Here is a 20,890-nt window from a genome sequence, read left to right as displayed (position 1 = left end):
AAGTGCGATGCTAGGTTTATCCAGATCAGTTTGATAAGTGCTGTGGTGCCTGCACTCTCACGTCTCTGAAGTATCTGTGACTCATTGCTTTCTTGGCTGATATCCGCTTGTTAGGTTCATATGTAAGCATTTGCTGAAAAGGAATCAGAGGTATGATTTGTTATTTCAAAATGCAAAAAATACCATCAAAGCTTTCTGGCACTTTTTAGACTCTATCAATTCTCACAAGACTTGACAAATCTTGTAATTACAGGATCATGTCTTGGAATGTTGTATATTTTGTATGTTGTTTTTTAGCAAAAATTTTCTCAGGTAGCTTCTTTTTGTAATATTTTGTATCTGCACTAAAATGGAACTGCAGACAAAATTTTGTGCAGGACAGCAGACTGCTGTTCAGATATGAAACATTCAAATTGACTATACAGTTTGTTCACTTACAATGCAAAGACTTTCATGTTTAGGGGTGTGGAAAGATAAGCAAATCACACTTGTGTAGGTGGTCAGACTTTACAAAAAATTGAAGTAGAGTACACAGCTAATCTATTTGTGATTCAAACATTGTTATTAAACAGAATTGCAAGAAAGCATAAATGCTGATCATCTTAAAAATTTTCTGAACAGTTCACTAAATACATCCACGTCTATTACCTTTAATAAATCTAAGCCATCTTTGTCTAAAGTTGGTACAACTTTTGCTATATCTTGTGTTGGCCATTTTGGAAATGTGCTTTTATAGTCAGGCAGCTTGCTAACTCCTGGCCACATACTCTCATCAGGAGTTCCAAGAGTCCTGAATATCCGGAAAAGCTGATCAATTTCTGAATCTCCTGGGAATAATGCCCTTCGTGTTATCTGCAGATATAAAAGACCAGTTCAAAACAATTGTTGCAATATATGGCACATACTCTGCACCCAACTTGTTGCTTCCAAATATGCAATGTAAAATGGTAAAAATGTGGCACAGGTTATTTCATTTGAGTTAAAAAGCTGTTACTTCTTCACCAAAAGCCAATGTGAAACTTGAGCTTTTTGTGATAAAACTGCACTTATGTGACAATACACATATATCATGTCATTTCACACTATTTCATTGTGAAAACTTTTTGAAATGCCTTCCAGCACTTGTATGTTTTAAAAGCTCGAGTATAAGCCCCTCCTCTAGTATAACCCTAGTTTTGTGTTGCAGAACTAGGGGTTACACTTGGACGAGTATGGAAGATTGATAACTGTATGTATATGGTCTGTTTTGAAAAGATACTTGTTACAGTATCATAATTATGGTACATTTTGGCTTGGAAGAGTGACTTACCATCTCAGAAAAGATGCAACCAATACTCCACACATCAACTGCCGTTGAATAGAACCTTGTTCCTAGAAGTATCTCTGGTGCTCTGTACCATAGTGTAACAACCTAACAACAAGCAAATAAGGACATAGCTCATTCAAACTACTGAGGTACATGGAAGTGTGCAGGGATGGTTTTTAGTATCAAACCTTGGTGATGGTGTCATTTTTGCTTCTTTTAAGGTGGAATTAATTTTTGTAACATTTGATTTTGCAACTTTACCACATTTTACACAGTTTTATGCAACTGAGGAAATAGCAGCAGTCAGACTTATACACATAAAAATAATAAAGCCATTTTGACTTTTGAAAACTTGAAAAGGCCAATTAAAACAAAAAAAACGCAGTTCCTCTCATCCCTTCCCCATTATTCATTACTGCATACGTACATATACAATGGGTCAATGAATAAATGCAATGTCACACATGGAGCTACTGGCATGTATATTAAATGAATAAATAATTATAGTATACAATAGTACTGCAAACAACAATTGCGAATTAAGTGATAATTGTGTTGGGAGTAATATTTATTGGGAGACTTGAAGCAGTGTCACTTCATTGTTATACAGCTTTGAAAAACAACGGAAGTTGTAATCACATTGTATCTATAGTTCAGGTATATCACTTTCCCATCTGCCAAGTCAGTAAAAAGCGGAATTGAGCAGAGAACTATATTTATTTTCTCCTTCTTGGCAAAGTCTGTTATACTTTTAGCAGCTTTAGTCCGTAAAAATCATGTTTACAGTATCTCCATTTTCAGGGGCCTTAACATATTCAATTTTTTGTTGAAATGCACCATATTGGAAATGTTGTCTTTCACTAGTTTAAACCAACTTGACCTGATGATAACAAATGAACTTAGAAGAATAAGGGATAATTATTATATTTTTCACAAATTTGCATCTTTTGAGAGGAGTTCTTACCTCATGTGTGTAAGTTCTCACTGGAACTCCAAATGCTCTTGCAAGACCAAAGTCAGCCAATTTGATTGCACCTTCTGCATCTATGAGTAAATTTTGTGGCTTCAAATCTCTGTGTAAAACCCGATGTGAATGACAGAAAGCTATGCCTTGAAGTAACTGAAACAAGTAACTCTAAAGGGGAAAAAAACCGAATGAAAGTATTAAAAACTTGCATCATCATTACCAGGTGCACACAAGTGTGTGGTTATTGCCTTTCCGTCCATATGCTAGGGAGTTACGATGGATTGCAATGTCAATGATAGTAACCGAGAAAATGTTTACATAGTGTAAAGGCAAATGAACTGAGCATGAATTTGTAAATGAAAAGGCTCAAGGCACAAAGACAAGTTCGTAACTAACATAAGATATCATATGTTTGCAAAAGTTTTCAAAACGAATTCTCTGAACTTAATTGCCTCATACGTAACTTACATCACACTGTATTGCAATGCATCTTGTAGAAGGAATGTACAGATCTCATGTCAAACGGTAAGTGACAAAGGAAGTTGTGAAAAGTTGAAAATAAATTGACTTGAACATCCCAATCAAACATAATACAACCAACATTAAATTGTCTTTGTTAATGAATAGAATAGGCTCTGTAAACAGTGAAGCTACCGGCACTAAAGTACCCTGAAGCTCATGATAAGTAGAGCAAACATTCTACATACATGATACTGGCTGTTGATGGAACGATTTAACTTACCTTTACTAATGGAAGCGCCAGGCCTGATGGTGGTGAATTGTCCATATATTTCTTCAAATCTTGATTTAAATATTCAAAAACTAGGTATAATTTCTTCTCACTATGTACTACATCTAGTAATCTAGTTTAGAGAATAAAAAATTATAGTGTTAATATGAAACTTTTAAAGATTATCTGATTTGAGGGCTTACAGTTGCAGGATCCACCACTGAAAAGAACATTGTTCCTATACAAGGATATAAATCTTAGAGCCATCGGTATCAACAAAGCTTCATCAAATTCACCAATAAATGCTTCAATAACGATTAAACTTTCTTTGATTTCATGTACATTTTTAAATGTCCTAGCTGTCTTGACAGCAAAGTACGATAATTTTGTAGTAAGGACATTTTCTTTGAGTGAGATGCTCCCTATACTATTTTTATTATGTAGTACAAGCATCTTTGTGATGAATTTGTATTTGCCTGATAACTTAGAAGGAAGCTATCAATATGGATTTTTTGTTATTTTTCACCATAAAGAGATTTCGAGTCCTTATGTTTTGCTCTTACGTGTATACTATCTGAAAAGTCTTAGAGAAATATCTAAACGATGAACACAAATCTCAATTAAAACTTCATATGAAGATCCTTACATAATTACCCTCTGAGCACCATTGGCATACTTATGGGTTTCTTGGTAATTAATACTAACCTTACTATATTTGGTTGATTTAATTCTTTGAGGAGGGAAATTTCCCTGATTGCTGTACTTGGAACTCCTTCTGATTCTCTGCAAGAATGATAAGTGTTAAAATGATAAGTGACATGAACATGTCTTATTGACTTGTACATCAAACTTTTCATGAATGAGTGTAAGGCAGCCATCATATTCCAGGACCATGAAAAATGTTAGAAAAGTCCTCAAATTGCTCACTTCTTTTACTCAACCTTAGAAAAAGCACAGTGAGTTACATCTTACTTGCTGTTGTCGGCCAAACTTCTTATATCCAATACAGCAGTCCATTCAATATTAGATTAGTCATAGAAAATTATACTCTGGCATACAACTATACATTGGAAACAAAGTCAACATCAGAGAAGCATCTAAATTATGTCAATTTATGCTCTAATTGAAACTGCTGATCATATTCAGAATGTTTTTGGCTTCTTGAGTTCCGGTGTTGCCTTTGGCTTCATTTCTTATGTTACCTGTACGTACTACTAACTAACTAACACTCCAAATGGTTCCCAATCTGCACTGCCGTTAAGGGTTTCCGGAACCACAATAACTATGATACATGTAACTGACGTATGTGAACCAGGATTGAAAGTTGAACAAATTGCTTTCCTTGTGATACACCATGACATTTAATAATTTTATGGTTACTTTGGCTTTGTCAGGTCAAGACATTGACAAAAATGTTTTATGCAATGTTTAGTTTTGTTCTTGCTATGCTGCAATTTCCAAAGTTTATGGAGGAAAGTGTTTTTAAGTGTATTTATGTAACATTTTACAGAAGAAATACATTGTTTGTAACAAAAGAAAGATGCACATCAGGATGAGACGACAATATCCCTTTATGAAATAATATCGCACTAGCCAAATATAAGAGTCAAATAACTCTTGCCAAGTTCATGCTTTTCAAACTCTGTACATTATAGCCTGTAGATGTGTGGCACAAAAGATTTTGTGCAAACATATCAAATCATGCTACTTCAAGAATGAAAAAGACTTCCTTGTCCTTTTAGATTTATATAGCGATGTCAGAGATTACCTCTGCTATCATGTCAAACTAAAAGTTTTGGTATGGTTCTTTGTTTGTGATTCTGTGCTGATACATATAAGACTAGCAAAATAACCAAACACTCGAGATTGTTCTTTGACCCCAAAATTGCAACTCAGGCTACAGCCTTCTTATAACTTGACTGCACATTAAAAATCAGTTACTGTCATCATTATAGGTAGGGGCCGTGGATAATAAAAGCATGCGCATGGTTAACGCAACTAATTGTGCTTGGCCTCAACCCCTCCCCCTCACCTAAACTTAAGTTTGGAATTGCAAAAATCCAACCAATTGTAACAATGAGGTGCACCGATGAATCACCTGCAACTCTTCAATTTTTTGACACAGTTTCTGCCAACTCGGCAATGAAGCAACCCGCATCAGAATGAAATGAATTTAAAACGGTGTATGCACTGAACCACATGTATGTCAAAAGAATGCTGGTTTAGTGCAGGTGCCGCACTGGCCTGGTACACGCCAAACAATATAGCAATATTTTGCGATACATGAAAACGTGTAGAGAGATATTGTGATATAAAATCATGTAGTGTGATTTTTGCGCACAGTAATCAAAACAGCCAAACCCCCTCCCGCCCTGAAAACAGAAATTGCATTTACCATGCGCATGTTTTAATTATCCGGCACCCCTTACCTTCCACAACTGTCATCACAATATTACTCTATCATTATAGTGAATCTGTCACATGTCCAAATGAAGAAATGGGAAATATGAATTTGAGCTTTTATTTTGCAATAATTTATTTACTTTAAGTAATGATATGTATATAACTTTGTGCAAGTTCAATTATAGTATCCCCATTAAATAACGACAATTTTTGCCTCAGCGTTAAATGGCATCTAAAAAGTTAAAGAATAACATTCTTCTAAATATTTAAAATATTATAAAAATAAATTTTCAAATGAATCAAAATCTAACCTCTGAAGGAGACCAATCTAAAATAGGAACACTATCTACAGTAGTGGTGTATGATAATTGAGAAAATTGTTTACATGTAAACTACGTTTAATCATAATAACTTTTGACTTAACATACTTTATTTCTTTTTTAAAGTTCATTCGTTTACGATGAAACTTGAAAGTTTGAAAGGTCATGTTTTCCTGTCATGGACGCTAGTTTTTTCCCCATGGGTTTGAGGCGTGGTACTTTCCCGCGTAACCTAGGTTCCTGTTACAACAAAACCCTTGTACCGTGTACATGTTTTGAGGTCTGGTACAAACGTCATTACGCAATGACGCATTCGCGCGGGTGAACACTTTTCACGGTTAAAATTTTACAAAATGCCAGTTTGGCCAACTTGTAACAGCAAACGGAACTAAGCTCAAGATTATTGGAACATACGGATCAAGGGCAAGCTACAAAACCATGAACTCATGTATATATTTCTTGACCGATTTTGTGAATGGCGGTTCCTATCCTTTGTTCCGCCAAGGTGGCGCTATAATGAAGAAATGTTTGTTTACAATTTTTGGTTCTAAAATTTCTACCGGAATAACTCAGACGTACCGACGTTCACCCGAGCAAATGGTTAGTAAATACATGTGGTAGCCTTAAAACGGAAAATCTTCGAATTTCTTAAATAGTTTAGAAGAGTTGCATATGGTTCAAGGACGTGGGCGACACTGCATATTGCCGCGCCGTTACTTACGTGTCCAAACGGATTTTCTTCAACGCCACCATTTTCCCGGTTAATTTGTCCCTTGCTTTGTAAACTACACCGTAAGTGCCTTCGCCGATCTTCTCTATTTTCTGGAAGTTTTCCATTTCGGGCTACTGACTGATTACTATGAAAATAATATTATTGGCAAAAATTTGACCGTCCCAAGAAAGCACCGAAGTTTATGCGGGGTTAGGTCACATACGGAACAGACATGGTGCCATACATAAATTTTTATTGGTCAAAAAAAGTAGTCTGAAACTTTTCGCGGCATTCCCACTCACGTGCCATAGTTTTTCGCGATCTGATTGGTTTAGTTTTGGCGCCCCGTGTAAGAATCTGTAATCTGATTGGAGAAAACTCTTTTGGATTAGTTTATTTTGAAAGAAAGGTGTCGCAACCCAAAGCTGATTGACTTTTCCCACTTGATCCCTCAACATATCCCTTTATTGATGAAATGATTATTCTTCTGTACCATTTTGTGTATTGAATTAGCGAAGAATATTACACAAGAGATGGAATATGAATAAAATCAGTCAATTGAAGGGGTCACCACCCCTATCCAATCATGATCTTGTTCGTCCCGTCGAGGAAATCCCTCCAGGTCACAATCATAAGGTCATGTCACTATGGGTCTTATCGTTTCATACAAAAGAAAAATAAGAGGAAGAACGTAGACCTCTTTACTATACATGTGAACAAGCATTATTAAAATTATCGACAGTATTGTAAATTCGCAGATCATGGATCCAGAAGGTTTTCTACAGTTTACTGAACAAACAAACTACATAGTATCCCACAATTCCTTTTCATCTTGACCTAAAGATGGCGGATAACGCTAGCGTTGGTGCTTTGCAACAAGAGGCGTTGAAGAGAAAAGAACGGTTAAAAGCTTTGAGACGGAAACATCAAGGTGAAAGTGAGGTAACTGCTTTTCACAACTCTTTAGCGTGATTTTTGGTCAGTTTTTAAACCATTAACGTCGTCGCATGAAACACTATTTATATGTTAGCAGTTACATCAGACATAGTGTTTCAAAAGGGTCTTACTAAAAACTGCCCGGCAATGCCCGGCAATGCCCGGCGACAAACAGGGCACTGCCCGGCACGAAATAAGCGCGTCAGTTATCACAAGAAGTTTATATCTACATACCACAGACCACTAACTCTTATAAAAAACCTAAAAAACGATAGTTCAAGCCTCAAAAACGTCGATTTACTGGTCTTTAGTTACGGCGTTTGTAACCTTAATCTGGGCCAGCTAGCCCTCAGAATACATGAATAGCGCTGTTCACGGTTACAGGTCTGTTACTAAATATAGCTGTACGCGCGCGACATCGGACACGCAGCTTGAAATGCGGACAAATTTTATCAATGTTGCATGCGTGGCTGTTTTTGCAGCTTGTACTCTAAGTCGTGAATATGTTTTTTAGTATTAACTGTTACACTAGCAGTCGCCCACTGAGATGTATTTACGTCGTTTTTGCATGCGTAATTTTCAAAAGCGTAATCTAAAAATGCGGACAAATATTTATTTTTGCATATTAATGAGAGAACAGTGACGTAAACTGTGAACGGCCCTATTGTACATCGATAACATCAAAAGTGGAAAAAAAACACGGGAATCTGGAACTGTCAAATGCAATATGCAAGCACTTGCTTTCGGACACCCCATCCAGCAAGACTTCAAAGTACAAGGCGAAGTTTCGTTTAAATTTCGATAGGCTACTACCCCTTCTCTCAGTAAATAGTTGGTTCTGTAAACAAGATTGCGTAGGGACGGCCCAGCGTAGGGTTACGAACGCCGTAACTATAAATCGACGTTTTCGAGGCTTGAACTATGGTTTTTTAGGATTTTAATAAGAGTTAGTGGTCTGTGGTATGTAGATATCGACTTCTTGTGATAGCTGACGCGCTTATTTCGTGCGGGGCAGTGCCCTGTTTGTCGCTGGGCAGTGCCGGGCAGTTTTTAGTAGGACCGTTTCAAAACTTATCAGTCAGGGTGCTGCTCATGGTATACAGAGTCTCCACCACTCGTGTTGTTACTTTCATGTACCTCGACTCGGCGTAGTTCAGTGGCTTACATATATTTATTTTGATATTTCCTGCATGCATGCATGTTACACTGTATTTCAAAAAACATAGACCCCGGAAGTGAAACAATCAAAAGGTAAGATTCCTGTTATTGAAACAAGATGCTTCGCTGAACCCTGCTGAATGAAATTGTCCCCGATTATGGTTTGTTTGAGCTTGATGTGCTACCAAAATGATGAGTAGTGGATATGCCAGAGCACATCCACACCCCCAAGACACTTCTATTGAAATTTCACATCAGAGTTCACGTTTTCCTGATTTTGTCCGCTTGATCTTTGACCCACATTGACATATAGCAAGTGGTTGCCTCGCCTGAAACATACGGCAAGTTTACTACAAAGTTGCATATTCCCAAAATATCATATACGGTAAAATGTTTTTCTGAATTTGATTGGAGACAATGACATGATAAGTTCTTTTTTTACAGTTATTTTGTTTTTGATATACAGCAAGAGTTGGGGATTTCAAAATGATCTCTCAATCCCTTCTACAGTGATCTTTAATTATTTAATTGTATGAAAATATAAAACGGGAGGTAGGGGAAAAAAATCAAAAAATGAAATTCTTGTTCCCCGGCATCTTGTGTCTATAGGCCTATCTAATGTGTCTTTGTCATTGGAGGGGCTCAGGTAACTCGTGACTAGAAGGTTTAGATTTAGATAGGGGAGAATCTTTAATCTCAAGGTAAATACATGATGTTGTAGCTGAAGGACAACGTTTGAAGTCGAGTCATTTATAAATAGATCTGAGTCTTGCCGATTTTCACCTGGGTCATCAATTTCAAACTGTGGCCCAAAACCACAACATGATACTTACGCGCTACACTAAATCATACTAAAGTGTCACCTTACTTCCATTCATTCATTCTGTATTTTGAAAAGCATACCAAGCAATAAATGATCGATGTTTATTCAATATTTCTCTCTAGGAACTCCTAAAAATTCAAGAAGATGCCAAACTTCTTTCACATTATATTTGTACACTTGGTATTGCTGGATACACTGGTTTATTTCTGGTATCAATCATTTTGCCTGCATTCAGTTGTATTCATTCACGAATGTAGTATTTGAAATTTTATCATAACAAACAACACTCTTTGCTACACCGTGACCGTTTTCTGGTTCTTGAAGGTGCCATAAATTGTTTTTAGAGAGTGGAGGTGCCACAGCTAAAGAAAAGTGTCATTGACTTGTGTTGAAGAATGAATTATGCAGAGGATGATGCGAGTCATCGATAAAGGGAAGAGTCAAGTGTTGAATTTATTACCTGAAATGACACATTGTTGAAAATTATAACTGTACAGAACTAGTGTTGAAAATTATAACTGTCAACAAACGACAGTACAAAGGTGTAGCCTGAATAGCTTCGTGGAAATGTGTCAGAATTTTTCCTCATTCAATATTTTCTTCATCATCGTTTCTTTTTTTTTCGTTTTTGTGAGTTATACTTATACATGTAAGGCTGAAGCTTATAGGCCTAATACTTGATCAGTTGACAACTAATCAATTCATTAAAACCTAATTTTATGACAATGACTTTCTGTCATTATATTTTTGTTGGCATGTCCTGTCATTAAAACTAATGGTAACAAAATCTATATATGTACACTCAGTAGGTAATCCAACCTACTAATTTTCCAAACCTATCATGAAACTTTCATTCATTTTATATGATTTGCTTGAAATTCTACACAAAACTCACCATATTAGTACAAAGGTGTATCCTGGATTTCGTGGATATGTGTCAGAACTTTCCCTCATTCAACCTTTGCTTCATCATCATGTTGTTTTTATGTGAGTTGTAATTTATACAACCTTTAATCAGTTGAAAAAGGATCAATTCATTAAAGGGATATAGTCGTCGGAACTGCGCCTGTGCGAGTTTCTTGTTTACAAACAATATATTTCGTGCACGATATCAGGATGCACCTCATCATCATAGCTGCAACATTTAAATTATACGATGATAGATTATGACAGACATGTTTTAACTGTCATCAATCACCATTGTGCAATGGATACATTGTTGCCATGGCTCGTATGGGTCCCATACGACCTTTGAGCGCAGTTCCGACGACTATATCCCTTTAAACCTGACTTAATGACTTTATATTTGTCGACTTGTCCTGTCATAAAAACTGATGGTAACAAAATCTACATAGGCCTATAGCCTACTCGTACTCAGTGGGTGATCCGACCCACCCATTTTCCAAACTCCTTTTCCCGAAACTTCACTCGTTTTGCAGGTTTTGATTTTACATAAAACTTACCGTATTTGTGAGATTTATGCTTTAAAAAGTAAGACTGTATATTTTAGTTTCCTGAGATATCCTGATATACATAAAGTCAGCTGAAAGTAGAGGCAATATTATTGCGGTTTAAAACCGAATGGATTTTATTGAACTTGATAGCCTATAGCCCTGCGTACCGTGCTGTGTGTTTCGGGCGTTACAGGGCCCCACCACAATCCCGATCGGGTCCGCGTCCACCAGTCTTTCCTATGAGAGTCTGCAGGGGTGTGGTGGGGCCGTGTAATGCCCGAAACACACAGCACGGTACGCAGGGCTAGATATAGCCTACAACTCATAAGCGTTCTGTTATAAAAAATAGACGCATATTTCTACTTTTGAGATCAAAGTGTCAGTAAAGTGTTGTATCTCAATTATTTTGGAATATTTTTGAATAGAAAACATGCAATTACCACCATCCGAAAGCGGTTTGGCAGATATGGATGCAAATTATCGGAGAGGGCCTTTTTAGCCAGACAACATGGTGGCGCTGCGATACCTCTGACGACTATGGGCCGGGTGGTCTATGCTGGCTTCCTTCATCACCTCCAGTGGGGACAAACACGGCCATGGTACAATGCAATGCTTTACGATAAGCACAGTGTGTGAACTAAATCAGAAAGCAAGTTTGATAGATTCTTTATCAAAGTTATATAAAAAAACGATATCGGCCGACCATTCTCAGGACTCATTTCATTGACAACGAAAGATGTCCATCAAATGTTATCGGGACCACAGACACGCATGGGTGCAGCGTTGCTTCATGTTGGATATTCGATTGAAGGCCCTGGATCGAAGTTTGAGGCCGAACCTCGGGACTGACATTTTTGTGTCATTCAAACTCCATTTAAAGAAATATAATTGACTGACTTTTAAAGTTTTCAAACAGTTGAACAACATCAGATGCCTGCACATGGGTAAAAATTATTGAGATGCTCCTACTCATTTACAGCAGCCCTGAGGGCAGCAGAAACAATCTCTTATGTCATTAACCCTTCTGTAAAGCCAACACAGATAAAAGGCAGTGTTTGTTCACAGGGGCTCATAAGTGGCTATTTAAGTCAATATTACAACGTTTTTCTTTCTTTTTCAATGTTACAAATAAACTAGCTGAGCCTGAAGAGCACAGCACTTGTGTAGCTGTCTTGTGTGTAGCTTGTATTGGCATGTAAAGTGCGCCCTCAACGGGGAATATGATCATATGTAAATGCGACCTTTCGTTCCGTGACCTCTAGCCATGCCTACTTCCCTCTCCATATGGCCGGCCATGCGTACAGACGTCGCTGTGTTTACTGACGTCGCTGTGTTAGTACAGTAAGCATAGCGAGGGCAGGAAGTAGGAATGGCTAGAGGTCACGGAACTAAAGGTCGCATCACACTCCCTATTGAGGGCGCACTATACATGCCAATAAAAGCTACACAAAAGACAGCTACACAAGTGTGTTGTGCTCTTCAGGCTCAGCCAGTTTATTTGTAACATTGAAAAAAGAAAGAAAAACGCTGTAATATTGACTTATATAGCCACTTATAAAAGGCAGTGTTTGTTTCTGTTTATAGGTGAATGATGGATCTGAACCACCAGAGAAGAAACCAGCTGAAGATGGTAATGAAGAAGAAAAAAGGTAACATCTCAATTCTGGTGTTTAGCCTTTCTTCATCCCTATTCACAGCTTTGCTTAAAATGTATGTGAAAATGTCTGGTTATTGGGAAGTGTTGAATTACATTCACCAGTGACAAAAGAACAAAAGAGAGCAATGAGAAACAGAATGATGTATGATAGTGATGCATAGATTGCAAGTCAGGACTGAAAAGTCGGCAACTAAACAAGAATTATCATAAAAGAACAGCAGTTAACATGGAGAAACAAAATTTGCTTCACAATAAAAAATCCGATGTACACAGTTTTAGATGAGATGTGTTATTGCCATTGTAACACTATTGAGCGTGACTGACAGTTTTGACAATACTTATCAGTTTATCCTCAGAGCAATAAGTTTGAGATCAGAAGTAAATTAGTGTACACTTTAACAAATTATATCAATGAGCAGTGTTTTGGTGTTGAAATTTTATGTTAATGATCATTATCAATGTAGGATATTCATCTACCTAGCATTTTGCATTGTAAATCACTGAAGCTTCATTCCCTGATTAGAAAGGTCGAGTTACCTACACAGATAACAGTCATCGGTCAATGTACTTGAATTTGTCATTCACACAAAATCATTTTTTGTCACTTTATCCAATACAGTCATCCTGTATTTAAAAATTACAAGCCCCAAGATGACTCACTACATGAGAATGTCTCAGAGAGAGTTCAGCCAGGAAAAGGTAAATAGTATGGTTGCAGCAATTATGGATTAATTACAGTAGATCATTCTTTGACTTACAAATATAACTCAGTAAACCCTGAGAATGACAGCATGGCAGTCAAATGCAGTCAAGGCATATCAGTGTTATTGTATGTACAGAGAATCAGCGTTTTATTTATGGTAAGATTTTCATATGTTGCTGTTTTTCCTAAACTGTCAAATTTCCCTGTGATATACCATACTAGTGACAGGAGAACAGGTTTACTGTAATTCATGAAGTTGTTTCCCTACCTTTGCGAGACAAAACAAAGTATGAAAATGTCCTTGAATTCAAGTTATCATGTCACTGAATCATAAGGTATTCTCCGTGATCTGATAACTTTTTATAAGGCCAAAAAAAAAAAAAGAAATGTTTCTGGTCAGGTCCTTCTTTAAAAAATGGTGCGGCGACGCGCATTTTATTTTTTTTAATTTTTTTTCTCTCAAGGGAGGGAGGAGGGTCAGTTTTATAATCTATAGTTAGCTACTATAGACTATAGTCTATAGAAGCTATTGGGATGGGTATGCGTCCGTCGTCAGTCTGTATGTATGTATGTATGTATGTATGTATGTATGTATGTATGTATGTCCGTTTGTGAGGCGTCTGTCCACTCAAATATCTTGAGAACCGCAGTACTTACTGATTTGATATTTGTTGTGTAGATGAAAAATATGATTTTGAGAAACTATTTTTTTTAATTTTTTGATATTATTGAAAATAGGCAAATTAATGCCAAAAAAGGTGTTTTTGGTAAAAAATCTTCTTCTTCATAACCACTGGCAGTGTTTCCGCTGCCGTTCGCCAATTACGCAATTGGCGAATGGAATGTCCATTTGGCGAATTTTTTGAAGGCCAGTTCGCCAGCCTGGCGAATCCAAATTCCTAATGCGGAAGTGTTGAGTCATTGCCACTGTTTTCCCTCTTGGCCTAAGGGGTTTAAAAATGGGTGGTATTGCGCACGCTCTGTTGACTTTTAAACAATAGTCTAGGGGGTTTAAGCTGAACGTAGCTAAAACGTTTTTAATGACCCGCCATGATTGATTTGAATAGCACGCATGGTGCATTGACGGCTCGCTTACATAATGACCTCTTACGGACAGAAAAGCAGCCGACACTGATCAAAGTTCAATAGGGCCAGCTGAATGCAACCCGATAGCCAGAGACCCTGAATTGCTACCGGTAAACTCTCAGTCACTGGCGAGCTCCACTGCCTGTACAAGTGAAAGCAGCAAGAAACGCTAGAAAACGTGACCAAGGGCAGTGTTGAGAAGAAACGTAAATTACAGGAGGAATGGTTTGTCGAATTCCCTTGGTTGATTTTTGAGAAAGACAAACAAATGTTTTTCTGTAAAGTGTGCCAATCAGCAGGGCAGAACAATATTTTGACATCTGGTCGGTCATATGAAGTTTTTAAAAAAGACAACTTCACCAAACATGAACGCACTGCAGGGCACAGACTGGCCAGTAAACTGTAAAGCCCCCAAGCAAAAATGTCGACAGATTAATGAGGATTGCAATTGTAGGCCCTGATATAGAGCAATTTGACTTTCAAACAGAGCTTTCACTGTTTGGTCAAATATGAAAGACAGAAGATATTTTGTTCTGGTGTACTTTGTAAACTAAATGAACATGAATCATCAAGTATACCTTTCAGAGAAGGACTTTTAGAGAGATCATGGATTGTGAAAGTGAATCACTGGCTCTAGATCTGTCCAAGAAAGTATCTTGATCTGTCAGTGTGGGGACAGTGTTCAACAATGTGTTGATACAGTATCTTGACGAACGAGAAATAAACTGTTGTTCACATGACTGTGTTAAAATATGTGTGTGAACATGTGTATGTTGTTTTCTTTGAAATATACCACTGTGTTCTCCCCAGAGCATTAAAAACATTAAAAACTCATTACCATAACAATTACATGTATTGTTATGCAAATTAGCCACTATATGATTTTTTCCCTGGGGAAAACTCTGTGGGTCACGCTCATACTGAAACATTTTGGTTGCAAAATGGTGGCTAATCAGTTTTGATGCTAATTAGCCAGTATGGCTAACAGAAAAAATTAGCCAGAGGAAACACTGCACTGGTCAGACAGCTTTGTTATTTGGTATACAGGTCCCTAGGGGTAACCCAACTTAGATTTGTTCAAGTTGTGATGAAATATGCAAATCTGTATTTTTAAGGAATTTTTTTGTCATTTTTGGTCAAAATTTGACTTACATTGTATGTAATCTTGTACTGTATAAACCCTATCAATTCACCCAGAAAAAAATAATTAATATGATTTTAAATAATTGAATTAATTAGGAAATCATCAAAGCCAAAATAATTTTATTGTAGAATTTTCAGAAAGTTCAACTTTTTTTGACAGTTCATAGTGAAATGCTTACCATCTTGGAGGATTAAAACATGTAAAGGCAACTTTCCTGTATCCCAACTTTGACATATTCTGAACTGTCATATATTGTGTCCTGTATGTTTAATATCTAAAAGAAATTGCTTAAAATAGTCAATAGAGATAGAGATAGAGAAAGTTCTAATTTCCATGTATGGTTGACTTGGTAAGGATAAAATAAAATTACTTTTTGAGGAAAAAAATAGAGTGGTCAATTAAAAGAGTGGTCAAAGTGATAGGGTTTTTATGGTAAAGCTAGGCTGTAAGATTCCTCATGTGCTATTTATAGCAATTATGCAATCTGTGTAAACAGTGCAATGAAAGTTACATGATTCCTTATAATGCTTTTGATGACCTTGAACTTCTTAAGTTTCAAACAGTTGTCTCTTCAGTGTGCTTTCTCTGAGTATGTACAGTCTCAACTTATTCAACAGAACTTACTTACAATGTTAATTTGAAAATTAAAATGTGCTTGGTTAATAGGACGAAAATACTGATACTTAATTTTGTATCCATGTCTATAGTAGCTTCAGGGACTTTGGCCCTATGTTTAATATAGTCACATATATACTGTTCATGCATGCAGTCACTGATCATGCCCCCCAAAGAATTTTCTCTTTCTCTTCAGCCATTTTGGTTTGGTGTCAGCCACGGCCGCCGGCCACAAACAGAAAAAAAGGGTGACGCGCTGTTGTTAAAGTGACGCGCGCGCTGACCAGAAACATTTCTTTTTCTTTTTTTGGCCTAAAAAACAAATTTTGATGTTTGACAAGCACATGGTAATGTATGACCATGCGTATTTACTGGAACAGTTCTGGAATCTTTTTTTTGTGAGAGGCTGTACCATCAGAAATATATCATATGTCGCATATCAAGGAGGCATCTCCATGAGATCAAGACAGCAAAAACAAAGGCCTCAACAAACACATTGTGTTTATGGTCTTCAGCATAGACTGCAACTTGATTTGACCAAATACTTTAAATGTAGTGATGTGTATATAGGTTGTTAGCAAGGGAGATTGGAATCATAATGTTATCGTTTGGGTATATAACCTTTGTCTCCATGCTAATGTCTTTTGTGTCCTTATAAATTTATGCATTCCAGAATGTAAAACCATACTGGAATTAGTAAACTAAACTTGAAACTGTATCCTAAAAAACACTTAAAGGCCTGTGTTGGCGTCAGATTGTCTTGCAAGAAAATTTACTCACTAGATTACAATTTCAATTGAAAACAAAGGCCATGACACCTCCATAATCCTCTTGCAGGCTAGAACAAACTTGATCCTGGGATCAAGTCCCTGGCCTTTAAAATGCAATGCAATGCTGATTGTGTCAAATTTTGACTTGGGAAGAAGTGCATAATTAGCATAAATCAAACCTGTCTTGCAGAAAGCAGGGGCACATTTTAGTATAATTCTCCACCTCTTCATTGTCTTTGGTTTTTTGTTGCTCACCAAAGGGTCTGTATGTAGTTCAGTAATTTTTAACACTCATTGGAGCGGTGGTACAGTGAAGTTTGTACATAGGTAGTTTCCCTTTTCTACAGGCAGTTTGATGATAATTTGTTGCTTTGTTCTGTTAACTAGTCGAAGATCATATTGAAGAGCAGTTACAAGCAGCAAAACCAGAACCAGTTGTTGAGGAAGTAGATCTCATCAACTTGGCACCTCGGAAACCTGACTGGTGAGTTACAGCCCCTGCTATCATGAAGTCTGAGACAGGGACAGGACAAAATATGAAATAACCAACCTTAACTGTGAGGGAACTTGGCAACAACAGCATGGGAACCTCATAGTTGCATTTTTGGAAAATGTTCACAAAGAAATGTTACAAATTTGACATTGTTTTCCAAGGTAAACTTTTCAAAAGCAGTTGTAGAGAGAATAAATGACTTCAGTGAATGTAGAGATCTACATGTATTGGTAGGCTGATCATCTTTGCCGAGATCAAGCTGATTACTGTATCGCTTGCTTTCTCTACCCCTGCCTTCTGCTATTCATATTACAGGGACTTGAAAAGAGATGTTTCAAAAAAACTGGAAAAGTTAGAAAGAAGAACGCAAAGGGCGATAGCAGAGTTGATAAGTAAGTATAAAATACAGCTACAGTGTTGATAAATAAGAGTAAAATGTACAGAGTAAGTATAAAATATACACCATGCGTGAAAATCAACCGCCTGTGGGATATGTGATATCAGTGGTCAAAAACATACATTTTGTCCATGATGCACATGATCAACAGTGTCCTTGAACTTCAGGAAAGATAAACATTAATGTTCTGAGTTGTGCCTAAATTATCAGGATATGGCTGTCGGCTATCATTAATGATTGAAATTTTGTAATTTGAACCATTTTAGATGTGGCAATTCTGATCTAATGACATGGCTTTAATCAAAAACGATATTGTATGATTTACCAGTGACAGGATTGATTTCAGTCAACGAAACTCACCATTTTCACCGTTAATTTTTGATTGACAGGGGAGAGGTTAGCAACCAGCAAGGAAGACTTATCAACAGTTGTCAATGTCAATGCCACGGCAAATCAACAGAATGTGGACTCTGATGAAGACTGAAAAATCCAGGTCATTGCTCTAGGTCATTAATTAATATTGACTTTGACTTTTTGAAGGATTCCGATAACTCTGCCAATTTTCCTGTAATCTGATCAGCTGAGCTGGATAATGTTTTGTGGTATAACTCAATACTGCAGGGCCAATATGAGGAAGTTGGTGGATTATACAGACTGAATATCGGTTGATAAAATCTTGAATTTTGGTGAGCCCAGCTGTGAAGAGACAATTCCAGTGATGATGATAAAAACATTCCCAAAGAGGCAGGTAATACTGCCCCTCACCTGTCCATCATTGGATTGCAAAAACTACTATCCATTCAGTCATATTAAAAAAGTCATTCTCAGCTTGAACATGCTTTGTCCTCCCTGCATTAGATTAGCACATAAGAAATAACAGCAGGGGCAAACTCGGCCAAAATATTGGTTCGACCAATTAAACTTTTTTAAAAGTCACTTTTGTCAAAGTTAAAACCACTGACTCTGAACTATTTGGACATTGAGTAGAGAGATTCCACTGTCAACAACAATTACAACATGTAAACTGTACTTGAATGTCCTATCACATAGTTTTACTTTCAGAGAATAAAAAGAAACTGTTCTATATTTTTAAAATGCCTCTTTAGTACTCTGAAAGTGTGTCCTTTAGTTTGTGTTGGCTGTCAGATGATTTCATTACAAGTAGGAGGTCGAAATAATTCCCCGACGTGCAAGTATTGCTGTAACACACACAGTTCAGATTTGAAAAGGTTAATACGTGCATAGACCCTCAAGTTTTTCTCGAGGGTCTATGATACGTGCCAACTGTACTACAGACACCATTCATCTCAAATATATACAACCCAAAATTTGTGGAACTTGAGGGAAGGAGAGGCTTTTGAAGATCTTTTACTCAGACCGAGTAATTATTAGTAACACATTATAACTTGGATGATGCAACTGTATAGAAAAGATGCTTCAAGTTATTTATAATATTGAAGAGGCAACTGAGGTGAATTTGAAAGAAGATAAAACGTACATAGTTATATCATGCTGCAGAATAGTATGCGCCCACGAAAGTGAAAGACTTTAAACATTTGCTCAAACTTTCCTAAATGAAACTTTCAACCATTCTCTTACCAAATCAACGATAAAAATCAGGGGTCACTGTGCAAAGTTTTGAACAAATTGCCCAACATTTTTCGACATTTTTAATTGAAAATGGCTGCCATTCCTGTAGTAAATCTATAGGGGGAAGATTAAATTTTTTTTGAAGTACTACGAATTACGTCAAAATTAAGTTGTGGTGTCATTTTCTTGAAACTTTGCACAAATATTCTTGGAAGTTGTGCAAGTGCAAAAATGAAATAAAAAATGGGGGTCACAACGCTCGTTTCCATGGAAACGGACGTTAAAATGGCGTCTTTAGAAATAAATAGAAATGATATAATTCATTTAAACTAAAGAAAGCAATTATAAAACGCTTAGCAAATGAGTTAATTTTAATAAATACCAAGACTTAAGATCCATATCTATCGAATGTATAGTTTTCATGATGTTTGTGAAGAAATTTTAACATAAGTATCGATTACAAAATGACGATATCGAAATTATATCACTACATAATTTTCGAACTTTCTTCCTGTCGCTTTGAATGGTGTCATTTTGACCAAACTTGGCGAATAAACTCCTGACATAATACCATTTAGTTTACACTTTTAATAAAGGGTGTCACCACGCTACTTTTTACAATATCTCCAGGTGAATGGGTAATATGCGCCATGTTAATGGGAGAGAAATGTTGATTTTGCGCTCATATTGAATAAAAACCAGCTTCCTAGGGGGTCAAAATATGACAAGGTTAAAGGTCACATGTATTTCTAAGAGACTGGGTCAAAAAATTAGGTAAAAGCGCAATTTCAACAATGAAAGGTGATGTTAAATACATGCGCTACAAAATAACCCATTTGCGGCAGGCTGGAGTTAAATCTGCGCAGAAACGTTCTTAAGCGTGTGCGCGTCCGAATTCGTCGCCCTTTACCTTAAATTTTGGATTTTCAAAAAACTAAGATGGTGAAAGTTTTTCTTTCTGCAACAAGTGGTAGATCAGAAAAGAATTGTAGAAATTAGAGTCCAAATAGCTGTCCCAGAGGCGTGTTCTACCTTAAACTTCATCTCTGTACAGAAAAAATCTTAAAAAAGACTCTCCTTTCCTGATTTCTCTGCATGTTTGGCTTTAGGGCTGCACTAGATCAGACCCTTCCAGGTACATTAGTGTATGTAACAGAAAAGAACTTGTGCTACAAACTAGGGGCTGTGAAATTCTACTGGAGACCATTGATTTGATGTTGTGAAATGGACCAGGGGCTGTAAGAGTATATCGAATACTGTTTGACATCACTTTGTTTGCATGCCACATTCTACTTTTTAAAAAAGTCAGACTGTATCAAAGAGCATAGGTCGTCAGATGCAAATCCATTAACACTTTACTTGCCAAGTTCATATTTCACCATCTGGTCAAGTTGGTTAAAACTTGTGAAGCAAACATGTCCCATATGGTGCATTTTAATAAAGACTTGAAGATCCCTGAAGACAGATATATTGTAAACATGATTTTTACAGACTAAAGCTGCTATAACATACCAAGTCAAGTGTGAGAAAATACATATGTTTCTGGCTCAATACCGCTTTTGACTGACTTGGCAGATGGGGAAGTGATACTGTCTGGCAGGTAAAGGGTTAAAGTTGTCTCAAGTG

At 36.8% G+C, this 20,890-nt stretch overlaps 2 protein-coding genes across 2 annotated transcripts; one reads left to right on the top strand and one right to left on the bottom strand.

Annotated features, from left to right (window-relative positions):
• On the bottom strand, positions 1-6,713 carry LOC139117020 (cyclin-dependent kinase 2-like). Its single transcript, XM_070679823.1, has 7 exons — positions 6,448-6,713; positions 3,709-3,786; positions 3,016-3,136; positions 2,271-2,441; positions 1,310-1,411; positions 649-852; positions 1-133 (listed from the first exon to the last, which is right to left on the bottom strand). Exons 1-7 carry the CDS (start codon positions 6,561-6,563, stop codon positions 26-28), a joined length of 900 nt encoding a protein of 299 aa, XP_070535924.1. The 5' UTR covers positions 6,564-6,713; the 3' UTR covers positions 1-25.
• A 428-nt stretch (positions 6,714-7,141) lies between these two features.
• LOC139117021 (coiled-coil domain-containing protein 12-like) lies at positions 7,142-18,771 on the top strand. Its single transcript, XM_070679824.1, has 6 exons — positions 7,142-7,380; positions 12,394-12,458; positions 13,086-13,165; positions 17,172-17,268; positions 17,593-17,669; positions 18,064-18,771. The coding sequence occupies exons 1-6, from the start codon at positions 7,282-7,284 to the stop codon at positions 18,156-18,158; spliced, it is 513 nt and encodes a 170-aa protein (XP_070535925.1). The 5' UTR covers positions 7,142-7,281; the 3' UTR covers positions 18,159-18,771.
• The last annotated feature ends 2,119 nt before the right edge of the window (positions 18,772-20,890 follow it).

This window comes from Ptychodera flava, chromosome 18 (genome assembly GCF_041260155.1).
Source record: "Ptychodera flava strain L36383 chromosome 18, AS_Pfla_20210202, whole genome shotgun sequence".
NCBI classification, from domain to species: domain Eukaryota; kingdom Metazoa; phylum Hemichordata; class Enteropneusta; family Ptychoderidae; genus Ptychodera; species Ptychodera flava.
The sequence above is the reverse complement of the archived record's forward strand: the minus strand, read 5'-3'. Positions and strand labels throughout refer to the sequence as shown.